Raw genomic sequence first — 27,983 nt, 5'->3', positions numbered from 1 at the left:
CTCCTGTTCTTCAGTTTATCCGTAGCCGAATTTCGTAAAACAGCAACCATGGAGGACGCAAAAAAGAAAGAGAAAAAGCAGTCCGAAAAGACAGAAGAAAAGGAGATTAAGCCCACAGGGAAGGACAAGGATAAAAAAGAAGAACAAGAACTGGTGAGTTGGGCCACTTTTCTTGAACAAGGGAAGCAGAGCAGGGTTTTTGCCTGAGTCACTCACTGCCTGGTTGACATGGTTGAACAGGCCGAAAGCGTTATCATTCAAAATAATAACGAACTGTTTGAGTCTCCTTTAATGAAAAGTATGTCATGGCTGGCTATATACCAGGTACCAAGAATTAAGATTATTGTTTCCGACTGAAAGCGAGCTATAAAACAGATTCATCTAGCTAACGTTAGCAAAGCCGGTAGCTGGCTGTGCTAGCTAACGCTAGCAAACAATTGCTAATGACAGGCCAGAAATGAACTACCGATAAACTAAACGTTAGCTAAGTAGTTAGCTAGCCAAGTTACAATAACGTAACGTTAGCTAGCTAAATAACGTTAGTGTTGCATTGTAAACAGTTCGCTAATGTTACAATGTAAACAGTACCCTAATGTTGTTACAATACAGTAGCTAGTGACTTTGCAATTGCAGTAAATTAACCTGCCTGTCGTTATCAGATGTCCTTGTTGAGACAGTGTAACCAGATACCTAGATGTGTTATGATCAGTGATCTTCGATTGCGAGGTGGGTATAGTTACTCCGTTTGGTTTGTTTAGCTAGTTATTTACATAAATGGGTTTGTAACGTATTAGCGAGTACAGTACATTAGCCAATTTCAGACACCATAATAATGGAGGCAACGTTGGATATAGCTAGTTATCAGGGCAACCCTTACATCCGTCGACAATGTCAATGGTATTGGACCGGTGTATTACAGAATGCTCCAATATTTATCAGTTAGCATATTGCAGAACCTTTTTATTGCTATAGTTTCCTGTTGGAACACACATTGTTCTTTGTTTACTGTACAGGATTCGATTTTTTTTAATTTCCCACGTTGAATCTATCGTACTGTAATGTCAGTTCCTTTAATTTCTCTCCAGTCTGATGAGGACAAACAGCTGCAAGAAGAGCTGGAGATGATGGTGGAGAGACTTGGTGTGAGTACCACAAGAACTGCTAAACCTCAAGTCTGGTTTTGCTTTGGACATTCTGGGACTATAGCCTTTTATGTTTTAATTTTTTTTACTCTACATAAGGTGTTAGTATGGAGAGTCAGTCATTTACACACACTGCAAGTCTTTGATTATCCATATAAAACAACATTCTTTGTACTTATGCCATGTACACCTCCCTGCCCCCTTTCTCTCTCTCAAACACCCATCCACAGGAGACAGACACGTCTCTGTACCGGCCTGCTCTAGAGGAGCTGCGCAGGCAGATCCGCTCCTCCACCACCTCCATGACCTCTGTGCCTAAGCCCCTGAAGTTCCTGCGGCCACACTATGGCAAGCTCAAAGAGATCTACGAGGGCATGGCGCCTGGCGAGAACAAGGTGGGAACACTGATGGCTATGTCCTTGCTAAATGGCTAACTGTGACAGTCAGGAAAACAGGAGATGGGGATGGCAAGACTTTATTGCTTCCTTTCCCTGTCTGCTTTTACTCCCAGTAATTTATTGGGTAAATCACCAACGTTTCGGCTTCACTGTGCCTTCAGGGTGGCATCACTATGCCTTCTTCAGGGACCCTGAAGCTGGCACAGTGATGCCGAAACGTTGGTGATTTACCCAATAAATTACTGGGAGTTTATACACAGTGTGCGACTCTCTTTATTATTTTTATAGCTTATAGTTTATTTGCCGTTAGGCAGCATCTCTACATAAAATAATTTTCTCTGGGTGTGCGCTAGCTCATGTTTTTTTGTTGCTTTTACTTTATAACCACAAAATCGGGATGGATTTATTTTACAATGTTACTGGAGATACAGAAAATTTAACAATGATACATACCTAGTATATTGGACATTGCAGATCTGGATGGCACTAGGGATTCATGTTCAGAAGGACCCATCATAACTGTCATTATAGAAACGTCTAGCTAACTCTTGTCTGTTTTGTTTTGCAGAGTTTCTGTGCGGACGTGGTGTCGGTCTTGGCCATGACAATGAGTGGGGAGCGGGAGTGTCTGAAATACCGTCTACTGGGCTCCCAGGAGGAGCTGGCGTCCTGGGGACATGAATACGTCAGGTAGGATACAGGACGCCAATCCAAACGGCTAACAACACATACAGGGATGAATCCTACCTTCTACTTAAGTAGAATTTTCACTTAGTCATGCTTTAACAATGGTAGACTAAGTAAAAATTACCCCAACTCTGGTGTGTCTGTGTGTGTGTGTGTGTGTGTGTGTGTGTGTGTGTAGGCACCTGGCAGGCGAGGTGGCCAAAGAGTGGCAGGAGGTTGAGGAGAGTGATAAGACACAACAGGAGACTCTGCTAAAGCTTGTGAAGGAGATTGTGCCCTACAACATGGCTCACAATGCTGAGCACGAGGCCTGTGACCTGCTGATGGAGATTGAGAGACTAGATATGCTGGAGCTCTATATAGATGATAATGCATATGCCAAGGTCTGCCTCTACCTCACCAGGTGAGTGGACAACACACACTCCTTACCACATGAGGGGCGAACATATGTACAGTTGAAGTCCGAAGTTTACATACACCTTAGCCAAATACATTTAAACTCAGTTTTTCACAATTGCTGACATTTAATCCTCGTAAAAATTGCCTATCTTCAGTTAGTTAGGATCACCACTTTATTTTAAGAATGTGAAATGTCAGAATAATAGTAGAGTGATTTATTTCAGCTTTTATTTATTTCATCACATTCCCGGTGGGTCAGAAGTTTACATACAGTTGTGGCCAAAAGTTTCGAGAATGACAAATATTAATTTCCACAAAGTTTGCTGCTTCAGTGTCTAGATATTTTTGTCAGATGTTATAATGGAGTACTGAAGTATAATTACAAGCATTTAGTAAGTGTCAAGGGCTTTTATTGACAATTACATGAAGTTGATGCAAAGAGTCAATATTTGCAGTGTTGACCCTTTTTCAAGACCTCTGCAATCTGCCCTGGCATGCTGTCAATTAACTTCTGGGCCACATCCTGACTGATGGCAGCCCATTCTTGCATAATCAATGCTTGGTGTTTGTCAGAATTTGTGGGGTTTTGTTTGTCCACCCGCCTCTTGAGGATTGACCACAAGTTCTCAATGGGATTAAGGTCTGGGGAGTTTCCTGGCCATGGACCCAAAATATTGATGTTTTGTTCCCCGAGCCACTTAGTTATCACTTTTGCCTTATGGCAAGGTGCTCCATCATGCTGGAAAAGGCATTGTTTTTCACCAAACTGTTCCTGGATGGTTGGGAGAAGTTGCTCTCGGAGGATGTGTTGGTACCATTGTTTATTCATGGCTGTGTTAGGCAAAATTGTGAGTGAGCCCACTCCCTTGGCTGAGAAGCAACCCCACACATGAATGGTCTCAAGATGCTTTACTGTTGGCATGACACAGGACTGATGGTAGCGCTCACCTTGTCTTCTCCGGACAAGCTTTTTTCCGGATGTCCCAAACAATCAGAAAGGGAATTCATCAGAGAAAATGACTTTACCCCAGTCCTCAGCAGTCCAATCCCTGTACCGTTTGCAGAATATCAGTCTGTCCCTGATGTTTTTCCTGGAGAGAAGTGGCTTCTTTGCTGCCCTTCTTGACACCAGGCCATCCTCCAAAAGTCTTTGCCTCACTGTGCGTGCAGATGCACTCACACCTGCCTGCTTCCATTCCTGAGCAAGCTCTGTACTGGTGGTGCCCCGATCCCGCAGCTGAATCAACTTTGGGTGACGGTCCTGGCGCTTGCTGGACTTTCTTGGGCGCCCTGAAGCCTTCTTCACAACAATTGAACCGCTCTCCTTGAAGTTCTTGATGATCTGATAAATGGTTGATTTAGGTGCAATCTTACTGGCAGCAATATCCTTGCCTGTGAAGCCATTTTTGTGCAAAGCAATGATGATGGCACGTGTTTCCTTGCAGGTAACCATGATTGACAGAGGAAGAACAATGATTCCAAGCACCACCCTCCTTTTGAAGCTTACAGTCTGTTATTCCAACTCAATCAGCATGACAGAGTGATCTCCAGCCTTGTCCTCATTAACACTCACACCTATGTTAATGAGAGAATCACTGACATGATGTCAGCTGGTCCTTTTGGGCAGCTGGTCCTTTTGGCAGGGCTGAAATGCAGTGGAAATGTTTTTGGGGGATTCAGTTCATTTGCATGGCAAAGGGGGACTTTGCAATTCATCTGATCACTCTTCATAACATTCTGGAGTATATGCAAATTGCCATCATACAAACTGAGGCAGTAGACTTTGAAAATTAATATTTGTGTCATTCTCAAAACTTTTGGCCACGACTGTACACTCAATTAGTATTTGGTAGCATTGACTTTAAATTGTTTAACTTGGATCAAACATTTTGGGTAGCCTTCCACAAGCTTCCCACAATAAGTTGGGTTAATTTTGGCCCATTCCTCCTGACAGAGCTGGTGTAACTGAGTCAGGTTTGTAGGCCTCCTCGCTCGCACACGCTTTTTCAGTTCTGCCCACAAATGTTCTATAGGATTGAGTTCAGGGCTTTGTGATGGCCAGTCCAATACCTTGAATTTGTTGTCCTTAAGCCATTTTGCCACAACTTTGGAAGTATGCTTGAGGTCATTGTCCATTTGGAAGACCCATTGACGACCAAGCTTTAACTTCCTGACTGATGTCTTGAGATGTTTCTTCAATATATCCACAATTTTACTTCCTCATGATGCCATCTATTTTGTGAAGTGCACCAGTCTCTCCTGCAGCAAAGCACCCCCACAACCTGATGCTGCCACCCCTGTGCTTCATGGTTGGGATGGTGTTCTTCGGCTGCAAGCCTCCCCCTTTTTCCTCCAAACATAATGATGGTCATTATGGCCTAACAGTTCTATTTTTGTTTCATCAGACCAGAGAACATTTCTCCAAAAAGTACGATCTTTGTCCCCGTGTGCAGTTGCAAACCGTAGTCTGTTTTTTTATGGTGGTTTTGGAGCAGTGGCTTCTTCCTTGCTGAGCGGCCTTTCAGCTTATGTCGATATAGGACTTGTTTAACTGTGGATATAGATACTTTTGTACCCGTTTCCTCCAGCATCTTCACAAGGTCCTTTGCTGTTGTTCTGAGATTGATTTGCATTTTCGCACCAAAGTACGTTCATCTCTAGGAGACAGAACGCATCTCCTTCCTGAGTGGGATGATGGCTGCGTGGTCCCATGGTGTTTATACTTGCGTACTATGGTTTGTATAGATGAACGTGATACCTTCAGGCGTTTGGAAATTGCTCCCAAGGATGAACCAGACTGGTGGAGGTCTACAATTTCTTTTTCTGAGGTCTTGGCTGATTTCTTTAGATTTTTCCCATGATGTCAAGCAAAGAGGCACAGAGTTTGAAGGTAGGCCTTGAAATACATCCATTGGTACACCTCCAAATGATTCAAATTATATCAATTAGCCTATCAGAAGCTTCTAAAGCCATGACATCATTTTCTGGAATTTTCCAAGCTGTTTAAAGGCACAGTTAACTTAGTGTATGTAAACTTCTGACCCATTGGAATTGTGATACTGTGAAATAATCTCTCTAAACAATTGTTGGAAAAATGACTTGTCATGCACAAAGTAGATGTCCTAACCGACTTGCCAAAACTATAGTTTGTTAACAAGAAATTTGTGGAGTGGTTGAAAAACGAGTTTTAATGACTCCAACCTAAGTGTATGTAAACTTCCGACTTCAACTGTACCTTCACTCACACACACACACACACACACGTTCAAACACCTGTACCACAGTCTGCTTCTGCCTCAACATACCTGTAGTGTGCTAACAGCAGCCTGAAGAGACAAAAGGAAGTTCCTCTCTTCAGTAATCCTAAACCCCTCTGCCATTCCTCTCTCCTTCTCTCTCCCTCCATTGCAGCTGTGTGAGCTATGTCCCTGAGCCAGAGAACTCTGCCCTGTTAAAGTGTTCCCTGAACATCTTCAGGAAGTTTAACCGTTACCCAGAGGCCCTGAGGCTGGCCCTGATGCTCAACGATGTGGAGCTGGTGGAGAACATCTTCACCTCCTGCAAAGACATGTAAGGACGGACACAACACATTCACTGCATTCTCTCTCGCTGAATTATCTCATAGCAACACTTTCACGAAAAGTGCTACTGCTAGAATAAAGGAAACACTTGAGTAAATGAGGGATACAAAGTATATTGAAAGCAGGTGCTTCTTCACAGGTGTGGTTCCAGCATTAATTCATTCATAAAAGTCTAAGCTCTTGGGGGGATTTCAGAATCCTAGATATTGGAAGAAAAAAAAGAAAAAATGCAATATTGAATTTGCTCTTTACTCCTTTAGACCAGAGAAACTTGTTGAATAACACATTCATAAAGGCAAAGACCAACAAGGTTTTGAAGTATTTGTCCTATATCTAGGAGATATAAAAAAGCTCAGGAAAGATATGTTTTTTTTACACATATTTATCCTTTTTTTGGCTAGGCACAAAACTACCTTCATACATGCATACATAAATGTTTTAAAACCGGTACCGGCTACCTTCAAACAACTCCCAAGCCGCTTGTGGGGGTCGTAAACACCATCGTGTTTGTGAGATTCTCCCCATTCCATAGAGTGGTTGTATAATAGGTTGCAGACCCATCAAACTGTTCAGATGCCACAGATTTTTTTTGTGAGAAGACCGATTTTTGTGATGTCTCATGGTCTGGCAAACACTGCTCTCGGTCTGCCACCTTTCACCGCAGATGCAGAAGTGCAACATATGCGGATGCAGTGGATTGAGACCCATCTAATGGAGAAGTAATAACACATCTCTAGCTTAAACTGACAGATTTATGGGGATTTTTTATTATGTTGCTTAGATGCGTCAATTGACTCTAGGGGATTAAGCTATTAAAACATCTTGTCATGCTTAGGGTTGCCCATAATCTACCATGGCTAGAAGAGATCTGTGACTTTAAAAGATGGGTCTGAAAGGAGCATAGGGGGTTTAAAGGGGTGTGTGTCTCTGTCACCATATCTTAATCCAGTTGAACACCTATGGGAGATTCTGGAGCGGTGCCTGAGAGAGCGTTTTCCACCACCATCACCAAATTATGGAATTTCTCATGGAAGAATGGTGTCTCATCCCTCCAATAGTGTTCCAGACACTTATAAAAATCTATGCCTAGGCACATTGAAGCTGTTCTGGCAGCTCGTGGTGGCTCAATGCCCTATTAAGACACTTTATGTTGATGTTTCCTTTATTTTGGCAGTTCTGTATTTATTCATATTTTCAACTTACAATCATTGGGAATGCATTCAGCAGAGTTTTCCATTGTTAATGATGTGCATGAAGAGTTGACCGTTTAGTGGGTGTTTCCTGTAGCGTGATCCAGAAGGAGATGGCCTTCATGCTGGGCCGACACGGCATGTTCCTGGAGCTCAACGAGGACGTGGAGGACTACGAGGACCTGACAGAGATCATGTCCAACGTCCAGCTCAACAGCAACTTCCTGGCCCTGGCCCGAGAGGTGAGGAGAGAGGGAGGGTTAGAGGGGGGAGAGAGGGTAGACTACTAGAGAAAGGGGATGGGGTTGGAAGAGTGAGACTGTTTCAAATCAAATACAATTTTATTGGTCACATACACATGGTTAGCAGATGTTAATGCGAGTGTAGCGAAATACTTGTGCTTCTAGTTCCGACAGTGCAGTAATATTTAACAAGTAATCTAACAATTCCCCAACAACTATCTAATACACACAAATCTAAAGGGGTGAATGAGAACATGTACATATAAATATATGGATGAGCGATGGCCGAGCTGCATACGCAAGGCATAATAGATGGTATAAAATACAGTATATACATATGATATGAGCAATGTAAGATATGTAAACGTTTAAAGTGACTAGTGATTGAGTCTCAATGTAGGCAGCAGCCTGTCTGAGTTAGTGATTGCTGTTTAACAGTCTGATGACCTTGATAGAAGCTGTTTTTCAGTCTCTAGGTCCCAGCTTTGATGCACCTGTACTGACCTCGCCTTCTGGATGGTAGTGGTGTGAACAGGCAGTGGCTCGGGTAGTTGTTGTCCTTTATGATCTTTTTGGCCTTCCTATGACATCGGGTGCTGTAGGTGTCATGGAGGGCAGGTAGTTTGCCCCCAGTGATGCATTGTGCAGACCTCACTACCCTCTGGAGAGCCTTACGGTTGAGGGTGTTGCAGTTGCCGTACCAGGCGGTGATACAGGCCGACAGGATGCTCTCGATTGTGCATCTGTGAAAGTTTGTCAGGGTTTTCTGTGACAAGCCAAATTTCTTCAGCCTCCTGAGGTTGAAGAGGCGCTGTTGCGCCGCCTTCACCACACTGTCTGTGTGGGTGGACCATTTCAGTTTGTCTGTGATGTGTACGCCAAGGAACTGAAACTACTTCTCCACTGCTGTCCCTTCGTGGTGGATGGGGGCTGCTCCCTCTGCTGTTTCCTGAAGTCCACGATCGTCTCCTTTGTTTTGTTGACGTTGAGTGAGAGGTTGTTTTCCTGACACCACACTCTGAGTGCCCTCACCTCCTCCCTGTAGACTGTCTCGTCGTTGTTGGTTATCAAGCCGGCTACTGGTGTGTCATCTGCAAACTTGATGATTGAGTTGAAGGCGTGCATGGCCACACAGTCATGGGTGAACAGGGAGTACAGGAGGGGGCTGAGCACGCACCCTTGTGGGGCCCCAGTGTTGAGGGTCAGCGAAGTGGAGATGATGTTTCCTACCTTCACCACCTGGGGGCGGCCCGTCAAAACCCAGGACCCAATTTCACAGGACGGGGTTGAGACCCAGGGCTCTACAGCTTGATGATGAGCTTGGAGGGTGCTATGTTGTTGATTGCAGAGCTGTAGTCAATGAACAGCATTCTTACATAGGTATTCCACTTCTCCAGATGGGATAGGGTGGTGTGCAGTGAGATGGCGATTGCATCGTCTGTGAACCTGTTGGGGTGGTATGCAAACTGAAGTGGGTCTAGGGTGGTCGGTAAGGTGGATGTGACATGATCCTTGACTAGTCTCTCAAAGCACTTCATGATGACGGAAGTGAGTGCTACGGTACAGTAGTAATTTAGTTATCTTTCCCTACTTGGGTACAGGAACAATGGTGGCCATCTTGAAGCATGTGGGGACAGCAGACTGGGATAGGGATCGATTGAATATGTCCGTAAAGACAAAGCAGTCAAAGAAGGTGTTTAGTTTGTCTGGAATGTCGATGTCCGTGACATGGCTGGATTTCTTTTTGTAATCTGATTTCCTGTAGACCCTGCCACATACGTCTCCGTTGAATTGCGACTCCACTTTGTCCCTGTACCTGCATTTCGCTTGTTGGATTGCCTTGCGGAGGAAATAACTACACTGTTTATATTCAGACATATATTCCCAGACCTCTTTCCATGGTTAAATGCGGTTGTTGGCTCTTTCAGTTTTGTGCAAATGCCGCCGTCCATCCACAGTTTCTGGCTAAGTTAGGTTTTAATAGTCACAGTGGGTACAACATCTCCAATGCACTTCCTTATAAACTCATTCAGAGTCAACGTATAGATCAATGTTGTTCTCGGAGGCAGACCAGAACATATCCCAGTCCACGTGATCAAAACAATCTTGAAGCGTGGATTCCTATTGGTCAGACCAGCGTTGAATGGTTCTAGTCACTGGTACATCCTGTTTGAATTTCTGCCTATAAGACGGAAGGAGCAAGATGGCATCATTGTCGGATTTGCCGAAGGGAGGGCGTTGTATGCATCGCGGAAGTTAGAGTAGCTGTGGTCGTGTGTATTACCCCCGCGAGTACTGCAATCAATTTGCTGATAAAATGTAGGTAGTATTGTTGTTAAAATCCACAGCTACAATATGCAGCCTCCGGATATATGGTTTACAGTTTACATAGAGTCCAGTGAAGTTCCTTGAGGGCCGTCGTGGTGTCTGCTTGAGGGGGAATGTACACAGCTGTATCGATAACTGACGAGAATTCTCTTGAGGTAAAATGACAGCATTTGATTGTAGGGAATTCTAGGTCGGGTGAGCAGAAGGACTTGAGTTCCTGTATGTTATGATTACGCCTTCCTCTTCCCAGAGAGGTGGTTCTCTTTCGGCGCGATGTATGGAGAAGCCCGGTGGCTGAACCGGTTCCGACAACATATCCCGAGAGAGCCACGTTGCTGTGAAACGGAGAATGTTACAATCTCTGTCTCTCTGGAAGGCAACCCTTGCTCGAATTCCGTCTACCTTGTTGTCAAGAGACTGGACATTGGCGAGTAGTATACTCGAGAGTGGTGGGCGATGTGCACGTCTACGGAGCTTGACCAGGAGGCTGCTCCGTCTGCCCCTTCTGCGGCGCTGTTGTTTTTGGTCGGCTTCTGGGATTAGATCCATTGTCCTGGGTGGTGGTCCAAACAGAGGATCCACTTCGGGAAAGTCGTATTCCTGGCTGCAATGTTGGTACGTTGACGTCACTCTTTTATATCCAATAGGAGCAGGACTAATGAGTGGGTCACTGTTCATGTCAGTGGATGGAGTGTGACTGACAGTGGGGACTGAGTGTATGTTGGAGAGGGGGAGAAGGTGTTTAGAGTAGGGCCAAGGAGAGAGGAATTTGACGTGTAGAGATGAGTCAGAGGACTGTGCTCCATTTGATATTGTTGAGAGGGGGAAATGGAGGAGGCTTGAAGATACTAAGAGGAGAGTGAAAGAGTGGGGTAGGGGTCAGGGTGGAAGAATAATGGTGCATAGAGTGTGAGAAGAGATGAGGCTGGAGGATAATGAACGGCTGGCTGGTCTCGTGAATAAACCAGTTTGTGAAAGAGATGAAGCGAGCCAATAACACACTGTTCCCTTTCTTTACAGTTGGACATCATGGAACCCAAAGTCCCAGATGACATCTACAAAACCCACCTAGAGAACAACAGTGAGTTGTCCTTCACTACAGCAGCACACTAATTGTCCTGGTCATGTTATATCACACTCCTTTCCTCATCCTCCCTCTCATCACGCCATCTTCTGTCTATCAGGGTTTGGAGGAAGTGGTTCCCAGGTGGACTCTGCTCGTATGAACCTGGCCTCCTCGTTTGTCAACGGCTTCGTCAACGCAGGGTTCGGACAGGACAAGCTGCTCACAGATGATGGCAACAAATGGCTGTACAAAAACAAAGATCATGGTGAGAAACCCCTCCCCCCCCCCACACACACACACAGCCTCACATCCCTTTCTTCAAATAGGGCTCATAGTTCACATTTTTTAGGGCTTGACTGAAAATCTTTCATGTTTTGTGGTTCGACAGTGAGTATTAGTCTCATGAATCTAGGATTCTTAGCAACTTAATGTACAGTGCCTTGCCAAAAGTATTCACCCCTCTTGGCGTTTTTCCTATTTTGTTGCATTAAAACCTGTAATTTAAATCGATTTTTATTTTCATTTCATGTAATGGACATACACAAAATAGTCCAAATTGGTGAAGTGGTGCGTGCATATGTATTCACCCCCTTTGCTATGAGGCCCCTATATTAGATCTGGTGCCACCAATTACCTTCAGAAGTCACATAGTTACATTGCACACAGGTGGACTTTATTTAAGTGTCACATGATCTCAGTACAGTGAAGGGAAAAAAGTATTTGATCCCCTGCTGATTTTGAACGTTTTCCCACTGACAAAGAAATGGTCAGTCTATAATTTTAATGGTAGGTTTATTTGAACAGTGAGAGACAGAATAACAACAAAAAAATCCAGAAAAACGCATGTCAAAAATGTTATAAATTGATTTGCATTTTAAGGGGACAGGACAACTTCATTGCATCAAAGGGACGATGGACGGGGCCATGTACCGTCAAATTGTGGGTGAGAACCTCCTTCCCTCAGCCAGGGCATTGAAAATGAGTTGTGGATGGGTATTCCAGCATGACAATGACCCAAAAGACACGGCCAAGGCAACAAACGAGCACATTAAGGTCCTGGAGTGGCCTAGCCAGTCACCAGACCTTAATCCCATAGAAAATCTGTGGAGGGAGCTGAAGGTTCGAGTTGCCAACCGTCAGCCTCGAAACCTTAATGACTTGGAGAAGATCTGCACAGAGGAGTGGGACAAAATCCCTCCTGAGATGTGTGTAAACCTGGTGGCCAACTACAAGAAACGTCTGACCTCTGTGGTTGCCAACGAGGGTTTTGCCACCAAGTACTAAGTCATGTTTTGCAGAGGGGTCAAATACTTATTTCCCTCATTAAAATGCAAATCATTTTATAACATTTTTACCATGCGTTTTTCTGGATTTTTTTGTTGTTGTTATTCTGTCTTTCACTGTTCAAATAAACCTACCATTAAAATTATAGACTGATCATTTCTTTGTCAGTGGGCAAACGTACAAAATCAGCAGGGGATTAAATACTTTTTTCCCTCCCTGTATATATACACCTGAAAGACCCCAGAGTCTGCAACTAGAGGTCGACCGATTTTAATTAGGGCCGATTTCAAGTTTTCATAACAATCGGTATTTTTGGCTGCATATTTTATTTAAAAAAAAAAAAAGAAAAAGCTTAATTAAAAAAAATATATATATTTTTTTACACCTTTATTTAACTAGGCAAGTCAGATTAAGAACACATTCTTATTTTCAATGATGGCCTAGGAACGGGGGTTAACTGCCTTGTTCGGGGGGGGATTCGTTTTTGCAACCTTCGGTTACTAGTCCAACGCTCTAACCACCTGCCTTACATTGCACTCCACGAGGAGCTTGCATGGTAGGCTGACTACCTGTTACGCGAGGGCAGCAAGAAGCCAAGGTAAGTTGCTAGCTAGCATTAAACTTATCTTTATAAAAAACTATCAATCTTAACATAATCGCTAGTTAACTACACATGGTTGATGATATTACTAGTTTATCTAACGTGTCTTGCGTTGCATATAATCGATGCGGTGCCTGTTCATTTCTCATCGAATCACAGCCTACTTCGACAAACGGGTGTTGATTTAACAAGCGCATTTGCGAAAAAAGCACTGTCGTTGCACCAATGTACCTAACCATAAACATCAATGCCTTTCTTTAAAATCAATACACAAGTATATATTTTTAAACCTGCATATTTAGTTAATATTGCCTGCTAACATGAAATTGTGTCACATCTCTAGCGTTCATTGCACGCAGAGTCAGGGTATGTGCAACAGTTTGGGCTCGTTGCGAACTAATTTGCCAGAATTTTACGTAATCATGACATAACATTGAAGGTTGTGCAATGTAACAGGAATATTTAGACTTAGGGATGCCACCCGTTAGATAATATACGGAACGGTTCCGTATTTCACTGAAAGAGTAAACTGATAGTTTCCGGATTCGACCATATTAATGACCTAAGGCTCGTATTTCTGTGTGTTTATTATAATTAAGTCTATAATTTGATTTTTGATAGAGCAGTCTGACTGAGCGGTGGTAGGCAGCAGCAGGCTCGTAAGCCTTCAAACAGCACTTTCGTGCGTTTTGCCAGCAGCTCTTCGCTGTGCTTCAAGCATTGCGCTGTTTATGACTTCAAGCCGGGTGAGTATAATTTGTGGAACGTTCCAACAGGAATCTATTCCAAAAACGTTGTAAATAACAAGGTTGCCAAAAAACAACGCATACAAAGTTGTGTAGCGGCAGAATAAGATACCGGGTAGGGAGTGGTCTATTTCATTGTTTTTCACTCGTCACGTTTATTCCGAAAAATGTCTGTCCTCACTCTGGTTGCCTATGGACAAACATTAAGAATAAGCTACGTGGTGAGTTGATGCCTATTCGGCAGCTAGTTAGCTAGGTTTGTATGCGTTGCTACTTTGTATGCGTTGTTGGTTGGCAACCTTTTACTTTACGTTTTTTGGAACAGATTCCTGTTGGAACTTTCCACAAATTATACCCACCCCTTCAAGCCTATCAACTCACAAGATTAGGCTGGTGTAACCGATGTGAAATGGCTAGCTAGTTAGCGTGGTGCGCGCTAATAATGTTTCAAACGTCACTCACTCTGGCACTTGGAGTAGTTGTTCCACTTGCTCTGCATGGGTAACGCTGCTTCGAGGGTGGCTGTTGTCGATGTGTTCCTGGTAAGAGCCCAGGTAGTAGCGAGGAGAGGGACGGAAGCTATACTGTTACACTGGCAATACTAAAGTGCCTATAAGAACATCCAATAGTCAAAGGTATATGAAATACAAATCGTATAGAGAGAAATAGTCCTATAATAACTACAACCTAAAACTTCTTACCTGAGGATATTGAAGACTCATGTTAAAAGGAACCACCAGCTTTCATATGTTCCCATGTTTTGAGAAAGGAACTTAAACGTTAGCTTTCTTACATGGCACATATTGCACTTTTACTTTCTTCTCCAACACTTTGTTTTGCATTATTTAAACCAAATTGAACATGTTTCATTATTTATTTGAGGCTAAATAGATTTTATTGATGTATTATATTAAGTTAAAATAAGTGTTCATTCAGTATTGTTGTAATTGTCATTATTACAAATAAATAAAATTGGCCTTTTTTTTTTTTATTTTTATTTTTTTATTTTTTTATTATTTTATTTTTTTATTCGGTTTTGGCATTTTTTTTTGGGTCCTCCAATAATCGGTATCGGCGTTGAAAAATCATAATCGGTCGACCTCCATCTGCAACGCCACCAAGCAAGCGGCACCATGAAGACCAAGGAGCTCTCCAAACAGGTCAGGGACACAGTTGTGAAGAAGTACAGATCAGGGTTGGGTTATTTAAAAAAAATAAAAACTTTGAACATCCCACGGAGCACCATTTAAATCCATTATATGAATATGGCACCACAACAAACCTGCCAAAACTCACGGGCCAAGCAAGGAGGGTATTAACTTCTTTGGGATCGGGGGCGGTATTTTGACATCCGGATGAAAAGCGTGCCCAAAGTAAACTGCCTGCTACTCAGGCCCAGAAGCTAGGATATGCATATAATTGGTAGAATTGGATAGAAAACACTCATCTTTCTAAAATCGTTAAAATAATGTCTGACTATAACTGAAATGGCAGGCGAAACCCAGAGGACAAACCAAAAAAAATTCAGCATACCACTGATTTCAATTGCCTGGCACTTTTATAATAGTGCGAAATCGTCCCCGATTGCAGTTCCTAGGGCTTCCACTAGATGTCAACAGTCTTTAGAAAGAGATTCAGGCTGGTTTTTGGAAAAATTAGGGAGAAGTTGTAGTTTTTCTAGTGGCTCCCATTTTGGCTGTAGTGTTTCCAAGCGCATGGCCGAGACAGCGTGTTCTTTTTGTTTATCTCCGGTAAAGACAATAACGATTCTCCATCTTAAATTGTATTATTTATTTGTGTATTAGGGTACCTAAGGATTGATTATAAACGTTGATTGACTTGTTTGGATAAGTTTATTGGTAACGTTTGTGATTCATTTTGAAGGAGGGAAACCGAGTGGATTATTGACTGAAGCGTGCCAGCTAAACTGAGTTTTTATGCATATAAAAAAGGACTTTATCGAACAAAAGGACAATTTTTATAATGTAACTGGGATATTTTGGAGTGCCAACAGAAGATCTTCAAAGGTAAGACATATATTATATCGCTATTTCTGACTTTCGTGTCCAACTCCCTGGTTGAAAATGATTCTTATGCATTTGTGTGCTGGACTCTGTTCTCAGATAATCGCATGGTTTGCTTTCGCCGTAAAGCCTTTTTGAAATCTGACACCTTGGCTGGATTAACAAGTTAAGCTTTATTTTGATGTATTGCACTTGTGATTTCATGAAAGTTTAATATTTATAGTAATTTCATTTGAATTTGGCGCTCTGCCATTTCACCGGATGTTGGCCAGGTGGGACGCTACCGTCCCACGTATCCATAAGAAGTTAATCAGAGAGGCAACAAAGAGACCAAAGATAACCCTTTGAAGGAGCTGCAAAGCTCCACAGCGGAGATTGGAGTATCTGTCCATAGGACCACTTTAAGCCCTACACTCCACAGAGCTGGGCTTTACCGAAGAGTGTCCAGAAAAAAATAAGCAAACATGTTTGGTGTTCGCCAAAAGGCATGTGTGATACTCCCCAAACATATGGAAGAAGGTACTCTGGTCAGATGAGACTAAAATTCTGCTTTTTGGCCATCAAGGAAAACGCTATGTCTGGCGCAAACCCAACACCTCTCATCACCCTGAGATAACCATCCCCACAGTGAAGCATGGTGGATGCAGCATCATGCTGTGGGGATGTTTTTCATCGGAAGGGACTGGGAAACTGGTCAGAATTGAAGGAATGATGGATGGCGCTAAATACAGGGAAATTCTAGAGGGGAAACCTGTTTCATTCTTCGAGATTTGAGACTGGGACGGAGGTTCACCTTGCAGCAGGACAATGACCCTAAGCATACTGCTAAAGCAACACTCGAGTGGTTTAAGGGGTAACATTTTAAATGTCTTGGAATGGCCTAGTCAAAGCCCAGACCTCAATCCAGTTGAGAATCTGTGGTATGACTTAAAGATTGCTGTACACCAGCAGAACCCATCCAACTTGAAGGAGCTGGAGCAGTTTTGCCTTGAAGAATGGGCAACAATCCCAGTGGTTAGATGTACCAAGCTAATAGAGATGTACCCCAAGAGACTTGCAGCTGTAATTGCTGCAAAAGGTGGCTCTACAAAGTATTGACTTTGGGGGGGGGGTGAATAGTTATGCACGCTTAAGTTTTCAGTTTTGTGTTATTTCTTGTTTGTTTCACAAGAAAAAATATTTTGCATCTTCAAAGTGGTAGGCATGTTGTGTAAATCAAATGATACAAACCCCCCAAAAAATCTATTTTCATTCCAGGTTGTAAGGCAACAAAATAGGAAAAATGCCAAGGGGAGTGAGTACTTTCGCAAGGCACTGTATCGCCTTCATTGCTAATCCTTAATTGCAAGCATGAGGATTGTGAAAATGGCGCCGGAGAATGAAGAAGTTTTACGTGCCCCCAACCAATTGTTTTTTTATTTTTTTTATTTGTATTGTTTAACAATTTTATTTTTTTTACTTACTTTGTACATAGGACTGTGATTTACTGACCACGGACTGGCAGAATCCTTTTTTTCCTTTAACGAGTGTGATGAGCCCAACGCAAACAATATACTGCTTTCTCGGGAACAGGCCCAGATCCCCGTGATTTGCGTATAGAGGAGGCGGAGAAAAGGGGGCTGGAGAGCGGGCTGCCTTCTGAGAATTCGTAGGCGATCGAATAAACCCCCACTTCCTTCCATTCTACTAGCAAACGTGCAATCTTTGGACAATAAAATAGATGACCTACGCAGGAGGTTAAACCTCAACGGGACATTCAAAACGAATAACTTATCCTTCATGGAGTCGTGGCTGAACGACGACACTATCAACATACAGCTGGTTGGTTATACACTGCAACAGCAGGATAGAACAGCGGGGTCTGGTAAGACGAGGGGCGGCAGACTATGTATTTTTGTAAATAACAGCTGGTGCATGATATCTAAGGAAATCTCGAGCTACTGCTCGCCTGAGGTAGTGTGATCTACAGTTTATCATGAGATACTCTATCTACCTAGAGTTATCTGTATTTTTCGTAGCTGTTTACATACCACCTCAGTCAGAGGCTGGCACTAAGACCGTATTGAAGGAGCTGTATTCCGCCATAAGCAAACAGGAAAATGCTCACCCAGAGGCGGCGCTCCTAGTAGCCGGGGACTTTAATGCAGAGAAACTTAAATCCGTTTTACCAAATTTATATCAGCATGTTAATTGTGCAGCCAGAGGAAAAAAAACTCTGAACCACCTTTACTCCACACACAGAGACGCATACAAAGCTCGCCCTCCATTTGTCAAATCTGACCATAATTTTATCGTCCCGATTCCTGCTTACAAGCTAAAATGAAAGCGGGAAGCACCAGTGACTAGATCAATAAAAAAAGTGGTCATTTGAAGCAGATGCTAAGCTACAGGACTGTTTTGCTAGCACAGACTGGAGTATGTTCTGGGATTCCTCCAATGGCATTGAGGAGTACACCACATCAGTTATTGGCTTCATCAATAAGTGCATTGATGACGTCGTCCCCACAGTGACCGTGTGTACATACCCCAACCAGTCGTCCCCACAGTGACCGTATGTACATACCCCAACCAGAAGCCATGGATTACAGGCAACATCCACACTGAGCTAAAGGCTAGAGCTGCCGCTTTCAAGGAGCAGGACTCTAACCCAGAAGCTTATAAGAAATCCCGCTATGCCCTCCGACGAACCATCAAAGAGGCAAAGCGTCAATACAGGACTAAGATTGAGTCGTACTACACCGGCTCTGACACTTGTTAGATGTGGCAGGGCTTGCAAACCATTTTAGACTACAAAGGGAAGCACCGCCGAGACCTGCCCAGTGACACGAGCCTACCGGATGAGCTAAACTACTTCTATGTTCGCTTCGAGGAAAATGACACTGAAACATGCATGACAGCACCAGCTGTTCCGGAAGACTGTGTGCTCACGCTCTCCACAGCCGATGTGAGTAAGACCTTTAAACAGGTCAAAATTCACAAGGCCGCAGGACCAGGGGGATTACCAGGATGTGTACTGCGAGCATGCACTGACCAACTGGCAAGTGTCTTCACCGACATTTTCAACATCTCCCTGTCGAAGTCTGTAATACCAACATGTTTTAAGCAGACCACCGTAGTGCCTGTACCCAAGAACACTAAGGTAATCTGCCTAAATGACTACCGACCCGTAGCACTCACATCTTTAGCCATGAAGTGCTTTGAAAGGCTGGTCATGGCTCACATTAACACCATTATCCCAGAAACCCTAGACCCACTACAATTTGCATACCGCCCCAACAAATCCACAGATGCAATCTTTCTTGCATTCCACACTGCCCTTTCCCACTTGGACAAAAGGAACACCTATGTGAGAATGCTGTTCATTGACTACAGTTCAGTGTTGAACTCCATAGTGCCCTCAAAGCTCATCAATAAGCTAAGGACCCTGGGACTAAACCCCTCCCTCTGCAACTGGATCCTGGACTTCCTGACGGGCCACCCCCAGGTGGTAAGGGTAGGTAACAACACATCGACACGCTGATCCTCAACACGGGCCCCTCAGGGGTGTGTGCTCAGCTCCCTCCTGTACTCCCTGTTCACCCACGACTGCACGGCCAGGCACGACTCCATCACCATCATTAAGTTTGCCGATGACACAACAGTGGTTGATCACAGACAACGATGAGACAGCCTATAGGGAGGAGGTCAGAGACATGGCTGTGATCAACAACAAACCCATTCCCCCTCAGGAGACTGAAAAGATTTGGCATGGGTCCTCAGATCCTGAAAAGGTTCTACAGCTGCAACATCGAGAGCATCCTGACTGGTTGCATCACTTCCTGGTATGGCAACTGCTCTGTCTCCGACCGCAAGGCACTACAGAGGGTAGTGTGTACGGCCCAGTACATCACCGGTGGCAAGCTTTCTGCCATCCAGGACCTCTATACCAGGCGGTGTCAGAGGAAGGCCCTAAAAATTGTCAGACTCCAGTCACCCTAGTCCTAGACTGTTCTCTCTACTACCGCATGGCAAGCAATACCGGAGCGTCAAGTCAAATTCAAAGAGGCTTCTACCCCCAAGCCATAACACCTAATCAAATGGCTACCCAGACTATTTGCATTGTCCCCCCTCTTCTACACCGCTGCTACTCTGTTATTATCTATGCATAGTCACTTTAATAACTCTACCTTTATATATATATATATATATATGTATGTATATGTAAATGAATGAACGAACGAACCGGTGCCCCCGCACATTGACTCTGTACCTGTACCCCCCCCCCTGTATATAGTCTAGCAATTGTTATTTTGCTGTTGCTCTTTTAATTACTTTTATTTCTTATCTGTATTTTTTTTTTAAACTGGATTGTTGGTTTGGGGCTCGTAAGTACCGTAATTTCCGGTCTATTAAGCGCACCTGAATATAAGCCACACCCACTGAATTTGTAACAAAAATAAGTAGGCTTTAACGAAACACGGCTTGTAACAAAAAATAAACAATTTGCAGTAGGCTTTAGTTGTCTTTTTGCACTGAGTCAATTCCTCACGCTGCTGTTTCCAATGTCTTATCATTGACTCAAAGGCCAAGCTCCCGTGCAGCAGCTCTATTTCCTTTTCCAACAGCCAGATCAATCGCCTTCAACTTGAAAGCTGCATCATATGCATTTCTCCGTGTCTTTGCCATGATGAGGGTGACAAAATGACTACCGTAATCAGAATGATGGGAAGTTTGAGAGCGCTCGATTTAATCTAAACGGTAAACAAAAAAGTTGTTTGCCCGTAACCCGTTCGGCAATTTCATTGGTCTAATGAAAGCTTCATGCCGCCAAAAAACTGAGCACGTCACAATGTTTTTTTGGAAGAAAAAAAATTTAAGCGGGAAAAATCCATATATTAGCCGCGTCATTGTTTAAGCCGCGAGGTTCAAAGCCTGGGAAAAAAGTTGCGGCTTATAGTCCGGAATTTACGGTAAGCATTTCACTGTAAGGTCTACACCTGTTGTATTCGGCGCATGTGATGAATATAATTTTATTTGAATAACATTGCTGTTGTGTAAATGTTGATGCTAATTCTGTGTTTCTCTCCAGGTATGCTGAGTGCTGCAGCCTCTCTGGGGATGATCCTGCTGTGGGATGTGGACGGTGGTCTGACACAGATAGACAAATACCTCTACTCCTCAGAGGACTACATAAAGGTCCGCGCACACACTCACCCTCTTACCAAACACCCTGCATTAAAACCTCCTTACCACAACCTTCACAGCATCCAGAAAAGCCTTACAAATGCTATTAATGTAGATATGTCTCCCCCTCTCTTTCTCTTCCCTCCGCTTTCTCCCTGTAGTCGGGGGCCCTCCTGGCTTGTGGCATAGTGAATTCTGGGGTTAGGAACGAGTGTGACCCGGCCCTGGCTCTGCTGTCAGACTACGTCCTCCACAACAGCAACATCATGCGGATTGGAGCCATCTTCGGGTAAGGAGAGAAGGAAATGGGTGTTCGGTCCCAAATCAGCCCCTAGCCGCTACTGCCTGTCACCTCTTACACATTAACTTTTTGAGGCTAGTGGGACGCTAGCGTCCCACCCACTGTGCACACTATTCAACAGCCAGTGAAAAATCAGAGCGCCAAATTCAAAACTACAAAATGTCATAATTCAAATTTCTAAAACATTCAACTATTTTACACCATTTTATAGATAAACATCTCCTTAATCCAACCACGTTGTCCCATTTCAAAAAGGCTTTACGGCGAAAGCATAAAGTTAGATGATGTTAGGACAGTACATAGACAAAAAATTACACACAGCCATTTTCAATGCAAGGACAAGCGCAACAAAAAGCAGAAAATCAGCTAAAATTATGCACTAACCTTTGACAATCTTCATCAGATGACACTCCTAGGGCATTATGTTAGACAATACATGCATTTTTTGTTCTATCAAGTTCATATTTATATACAAAAACCCCATTTCACATTGGTGCGTGACGTTCAAAAAATGTATTTCCCCCAAAACTTCCGGTGAATCAGCACAACAATTTACAAAAATACTCATTATAAACGTTGATAAAATATTCAACTGTTATTCAAAGAATTATAGATTAACATGTTAGGGCTAGGGGGCAGTATTGACACGGCTGGATAAAAAACGTACCCGATTTAATCTGGTTACTACTCCTGCCCAGTAACTAGAATATGCATATAATTATTGGCTTTGGATAGAAAACACCCTAAAGTTTCTAAAACTGTTTGAATGGTGTCTGTGAGTATAACAGAACTCATATGGCAGGCAAAAACCTGAGAAGATTTCATGCAGGAAGTGGCCTGTCTGACAAGGTGTTGTTCTTCTTGTCTCTGTTTATTGAAGAGTGAGGATCTTAGCTGTCCCGTGACACTTCCCACGGCTGCCATAGGTTCTCAGAAGGCGGCAAAACGCTGAATCGTGGCTTTGCAGGCTCTGGCTGAAACAAAGTAGCGCGTTTGGGTAGTGGCTGGTTACAGTACTGTGAGACTCAGGCTCGTGCCCGCGTCGACCGAAAGCTTTGTTTTCTTTCCTCTGTTTAGCTAAATGGACATTCCCGGTCGGAATATTATCGCTTTTTTACGAGAAAAATTGCATAAAAATTGATTTTAAACAGCGGTTGACATGCTTCGAAGTACGGTAATGGAATATTTACTTTTTTTTTTGTCACGAATTGCGCCATGCACGCGACCCTGATTTACCATTTCGGATAGTGTCTGGGACGCACGAACAAAACGCCGCTATTCGGATATAACGATGGATTATTTTGGACCAAACCAACATTTGTTATTGAAGTAGCAGTCCTGGGAGTGCATTCTGACGAAGACAACAAAAGGTAATCAAACTTTTATAATAGTAAATCTGATATTGGTGAGTGCTAAACTTGCCGGGTGTCTAAATAGCTAGCCCGTGATGGCTGGGCTATGTACTTAGAATATTGCAAAATGTGCTTTCACCAAAAAGCTATTTTAAAATCGGACATATCGAGTGCATAGAGGAGTTCTGTATCTATAATTCTTAAAATAATTTATGCTTTTTGTGAACGTTTATCGTGAGTAATTTAGTAAATTGTTAGTGAATTCGCCGGAAGTTTGCGGGGGGTATGCTAGTTCTGAATGTCACATGCTAATGTAAAAAGCTGGTTTTTGATATAAATATGAACTTGATTGAACAAAACATGCATGTATTGTATAACATAATGTCCTAGGGTTGTCATCTGATGAAGATCATCAAAGGTTAGTGCTGCATTTAGCTGTCTTCTGGGTTTTTGTGACATTATATGCTAGCTTGAAAAATGGGTGTCTGATTATTTCTGGCTTGGTACTCTGCTGACATAATCTAATGTTTTGCTTTCGTTGTAAAGCCTTTTTGAAATCGGACAGTGTGGTTAGATTAACGAGAGTCTTGTCTTTAAATAGCTGTAAAATAGTCATATGTTTGAGAAATTGAAGTAATAGCATTTCAAAGGTTTTGAAAATCCCGCCACAGGATACAACTGGCTGTTACGTAGGTGGGACGAATTCGTCCCGCCTGCCCCAGAGAGGTTAACATCTCCTGAATGCAACCGCATTGACAGATTTCAAAATAACTTTACTGGGAAAGCACACTTTGCAATAATCTGAGTATTGCGCTCAGAAAAAAACATCAGGCAATTACAGATACCTGCCATTTTGGAGTCATCTAAATGCATAAATAGCATTAGAAATATTCACTTACCTTTAATAATCTTCATCAGAAGGCACTTCCAGGAATCCCAGGTCCACAATAAATTGTTTTGTTAGATAAAGTTAATAATTTATGTCCAAATAACTCCATGTTGTTTGCGCGTTCAGTAAGCTACTCAAAATGTAGGACGCGCGAGGAAAATGTCACCACAAAGTCAAAAAAAGTTATTTTTATGTTCGTTCAAACATGTCAAACGTTGTATAGCATCAATCTTTAGGGCAATTTTAACTTCAAATGTCAATAATATTCCAACCGGACCATTGCTATGTCTTAAAATGTTTTGGAACACAGGTCCCTTCTCACGTGAACGCTCGCAATGAACTGATGTGATTTTCTGAGTCACCAACTTCCCAGCCTTCTTGTTCGGTCTGTGTTTACTGCAAAAGCCTCAAACAACTTTCTAAAGACTGTTGACATCTAGTGGAAGCCTTAGGAAGTGCAAAATGAACCTTAACTCGCTGTGTGCCAGAAAGGCAAGGACTTGAAAAAACTACAGGCACCAGATTTTAATTTCCTGGTTGTATTTTTCTCAGGTTTTTGCCTGCCATATGAGTTCTGTTATACTCACAGACATCATTCAAACAGTTTTGGAAACTTTCGAGTGTTTTCTATCCAAATCTATTAATAATTTGCAAATATTTGACTCTGGGCCGGAGTATTAGGCCGTTTACTCTGGGCACACTTTTTATCCAAAAGTGAAAATACTGCCCCCTAGCCCAGAGAGGTTAAAGACCTTTTGTTGAGGTCTGTTTAGTCCTTTTCTTAGCACTGTATAATCTCTGCCTATTAAAAGTACTTGTTTTTTATAGGGTTTGTCCCCCTGACCTTTCCCCTCTATCTTCAGCCTGGGCCTGGCGTACGCTGGCTCGAACCGTGAGGATGTCCTCTCTCTGCTGCTGCCTGTCATGGTAGACTCCAAGTCCAGCATGGAGGTACGGGGGGTGTGTGTGTGTAGTTCCAAAGTTTGTCTGGGTTTAAGTCAAGTACACATCCACACTCATTAAACCCAGCTCACTGTCCCATGTTACGTGTCTTGTCACACACACTCAGGTGGCAGGTGTGACGGCACTGGCGTGCGGTATGATCGCCGTGGGCTCGTGTAACGGTGATGTCACCTCCACCATTGTCCAGACCATCATGGAGAAGAGTGAGCTGGAGCTGAAAGACACATACGCCCGCTGGCTGCCCCTGGGCCTGGGCCTCAACCACCTGGGTAAAGGGGAGGCCATTGAGACCACCCTGGCAGCACTGCAGGTGGTGCCTGAGCCCTTCCGCAGCTTCGCCAACACACTTGTGGATGTCTGTGCCTATGCAGGTCAGTGTCATCATAGCTCCATTTTGTCTCAATTGTTTTTGTTTTTTATTTGATTTAAATACAATTTATTTATACTGGTGATCTCATTGAGATTTACAAGAAATGTCTTTCCTATATTTCTCTGTTTCTCTCCATGCCAGGTTCTGGTAACGTACTGAAGGTGCAGCAGCTTCTCCACATCTGCAGTGAGCACTATGAAGCCAAGGAAAAGGAGGAGGAAAAAGACAAGAAGGATAAGAAGGACAAAGACAAGAAAGAGAGTGCAGCTGACATGGGCTCCCACCAGGTATGCCAGGCTTTTGTTAATAAAGGGGTGTCAGGTAGCCTAACATTTAAGGGCGTTGGGCCAGTAACCCGAAAGGTCACTGGTTTGAATCCCAGAGCAGACTAGGTGAAAAATGTGTTGGTGGCCTTGAGCAAGGCGCAAAGTGACAAAATATAGTCTGAGTTGTTTGAATGAAGATTTGATATTGAACTCATTTGCTCTCTGCTTCCCCCTCCCAGGGTGTGGCTGTCCTGGGTATTGCACTCATTGCCATGGGAGAAGAGATTGGCTCAGAGATGGCACTACGGGCATTTGGGCACCTGGTCAGTCTAACCTCTGACCTGTTAATTCCATTTGGCTTTAACACATTTTGAGGATATGTTTGGGGTTGATTTAGCCCGTCTCTTTCACTCGATCCAACCATCCCACGTCTGTTTTTCTCTCTCTCTCTCTCTCTGTTGTCTTGCCTTCCTTCTCTCACCTCACTCACTCTCCTAGTTGCGGTATGGAGAGCCTACTCTGAGGCGTGCGGTGCCTCTGGCCTTGGCCCTGATCTCCGTGTCGAATCCTCGCCTCAACATCCTGGACACACTCAGCAAGTTCTCCCACGATGCTGACCCAGAGGTTTCCCACAACTCCATCTTTGCCATGGGCATGGTGGGCAGCGGTGAGTGGGCCCTGGCATTACTGGCCAATGGGCTCTATTGTGTGCCTACTGTCTGGAACCCAATCAGTCAGTGGCTTCATTATTATATTGAGAAGTTATATTGATATGCCTCACTAAGTTATCACAATGTTCCCCTGTAATTATTCCTCATCCTTGAATAAGAAACAACATACCATATAACTGAATTCACTGTGCCAGATGACATCAAAGTATGAGACCTTCTCCACTGACTGTCTCAAGAGTTGTGGATGGTTGCCATGAGAACTCACTGACTCATGGCTCCATCTCTCTGTCCGCAGGAACAAACAATGCCCGCCTGGCTGCCATGCTGAGGCAGCTGGCTCAGTACCATGCCAAAGACCCCAACAACCTCTTCATGGTCCGACTGGCACAGGTGGGTAGCAAAAAGAGGTGCTGCTCTGGCACTCTAACCTGTGTGTTTAGAGAGAGGGGGAGAGTATGTGTCTGTCTCCTAACCCTTGCTCTGTGCCATGTCCACAGGGTCTGACTCACCTGGGTAAAGGGACATTGACGCTGTGTCCGTACCACAGTGACAGGCAGCTGATGAGTCAGGTGGCTGTGGCAGGACTACTCACTGTCCTCGTCTCCTTCCTCGACGTCAAGAACAGTGAGTCCTTTTCCTCATTAATCTACCTTCACCATTCCTTTTATTTGCCTCTCCCTATCGTCTCTTTTTCCACGTCCTTATGTTTAGGGTTGGGGTGAAGTTGATTTCTGTTGAGTCATTTGAGGAAGTGAACTGAATTTCAATGTATGGCTGGAAAATTCCACATAGAAAACAATTAGCATTTGTTCAACTCCTGAATGCCATTGGCCCTTGCCCAGCTTGTTTCATTGTCCTTGTTTTATGTCAGGTAGTAAGTCTGCCAAATGTCTTAACTTTTGTCTGAGTATTTGGCTGTTTGTGTTGACATCGCCCCCTGCTGTTTCCTGTGTGTGCTCCAGTTATCCTGGGGAAGTCTCACTACGTCCTCTACGGCCTGGTGGCTGCCATGCAGCCCCGTATGCTGGTCACCTTCGACGAGGAGCTGAGACCGCTGCCCGTGTCAGTCAGGGTGGGACAGGTAAGCCTGCTGCTCACGCTATGCTCTTAATAAGAGCCTGGGTGATTAGCTTCATATTTAAAATGCAATGCTAGTTAAGGATGTAGCCTAGATGCTGTGATGAAGGCCGAAATGTCAGCACGATATGACGCGATGCTTTGCAAGTAAAATGTGCTGGAGATTCTTTTTTATTTTTTAACTATGGTTGAACATCTCTAATGCAAAGTAACGTGTAGATGTGCAAGTGCCTTTTACTCTCAAGATTAGGATGTAATGCCATAAGATGGTTGAGTGGACTCGACCTCATGGTTCATGTAATGTAATTGTTCCATAGGCGGTGGATGTGGTTGGCCAGGCCGGTAAGCCCAAAGCCATCACAGGTTTCCAGACCCACACCACGCCGGTGCTCCTGGCCCATGGAGAGAGGGCAGAGCTGGCCACAGAGGAGTATCTCCCCGTCACCCCCATCCTGGAGGGCTTTGTCATCCTCCGCAAGAACCCCAACTACGATGCCTAGATTGCGCCCTATTGTCCTCCCCTGGTACCCACGCTACTCTCCCTACCGGTCTCTCATTGGTAGCCCTCCCTAACTCTTTTAGACCTTGTATTTTACTACTTTATTCCATGTCTGAAAAGAGCCAGGAAGGCCTACCCCTCTATCTCTTGTCTACAGCCTCTGAAAATATATGGTTGTGTTCTGGGTGGTCAAGCTGACTGGCGCAGGGAGTGGAAACTGTCCCCTCATTCACACTATTTAGATTGGATTCCTCTTTGTTCTGATCTAGGATAAGTTCCTCAAATGTTTTAAACCAGCTCTTTTAGGCTCCACAAATATATAACTGATCTATGGTCAGCTGTCAGAAGGGAACTGTGTTAGCCTCTCCCTGCTTCTCATTCAGCCTCCAAAGCTAAATTTTCACAGGCATCCCAATTTACATTTTCTCCCACTAATTGGTCTTTTGAACAATCAGATCATTTTCAGAGCAGGTCTGATTGGTCGAAAGACCAATTTATTGAGAGAAAAAATATCAGAATTGGGCTGCCTGTGTAAATGCAGCCCTAGTGATGAACAACATAAGCTCAGTCCACATCAATACTACAACCGGTTTCTCTTTCCCACCCATGACAACCTCCTTTTTGTAATTATAGCATGGAAAATGTGTCCTCTTCATCATTCAGTTTTGTTGGTTTTGTTACAGTACTGTAAAAGGTTAAAATAAAAGTTACAGATCCATTTGGTGGAATTGTCTGTAATTTGTC

The 27,983-nt window shown here is 43.6% G+C and overlaps 1 protein-coding gene across 1 annotated transcript; it reads left to right on the top strand.

Moving 5' to 3' along the window:
- The first annotated feature begins 2 nt into the window (after positions 1-2).
- Positions 3-27,957, top strand: psmd2 (proteasome (prosome, macropain) 26S subunit, non-ATPase, 2). The gene is made up of 20 exons (NM_001165317.1): positions 3-153; positions 1,086-1,142; positions 1,373-1,537; positions 2,109-2,230; positions 2,406-2,630; positions 6,038-6,196; positions 7,495-7,639; positions 10,988-11,048; positions 11,152-11,298; positions 20,757-20,863; positions 21,013-21,140; positions 24,257-24,344; positions 24,463-24,727; positions 24,868-25,013; positions 25,232-25,315; positions 25,491-25,659; positions 25,959-26,053; positions 26,161-26,287; positions 26,626-26,744; positions 27,058-27,957. Exons 1-20 carry the CDS (start codon positions 49-51, stop codon positions 27,238-27,240), a joined length of 2,697 nt encoding a protein of 898 aa, NP_001158789.1. The 5' UTR covers positions 3-48; the 3' UTR covers positions 27,241-27,957.
- The last annotated feature ends 26 nt before the right edge of the window (positions 27,958-27,983 follow it).

The sequence above is a fragment of the Salmo salar genome, chromosome ssa20 (assembly GCF_905237065.1).
Source record: "Salmo salar chromosome ssa20, Ssal_v3.1, whole genome shotgun sequence".
In the NCBI taxonomy this organism is placed as follows: domain Eukaryota; kingdom Metazoa; phylum Chordata; class Actinopteri; order Salmoniformes; family Salmonidae; genus Salmo; species Salmo salar.
The sequence above is the reverse complement of the archived record's forward strand: the minus strand, read 5'-3'. Positions and strand labels throughout refer to the sequence as shown.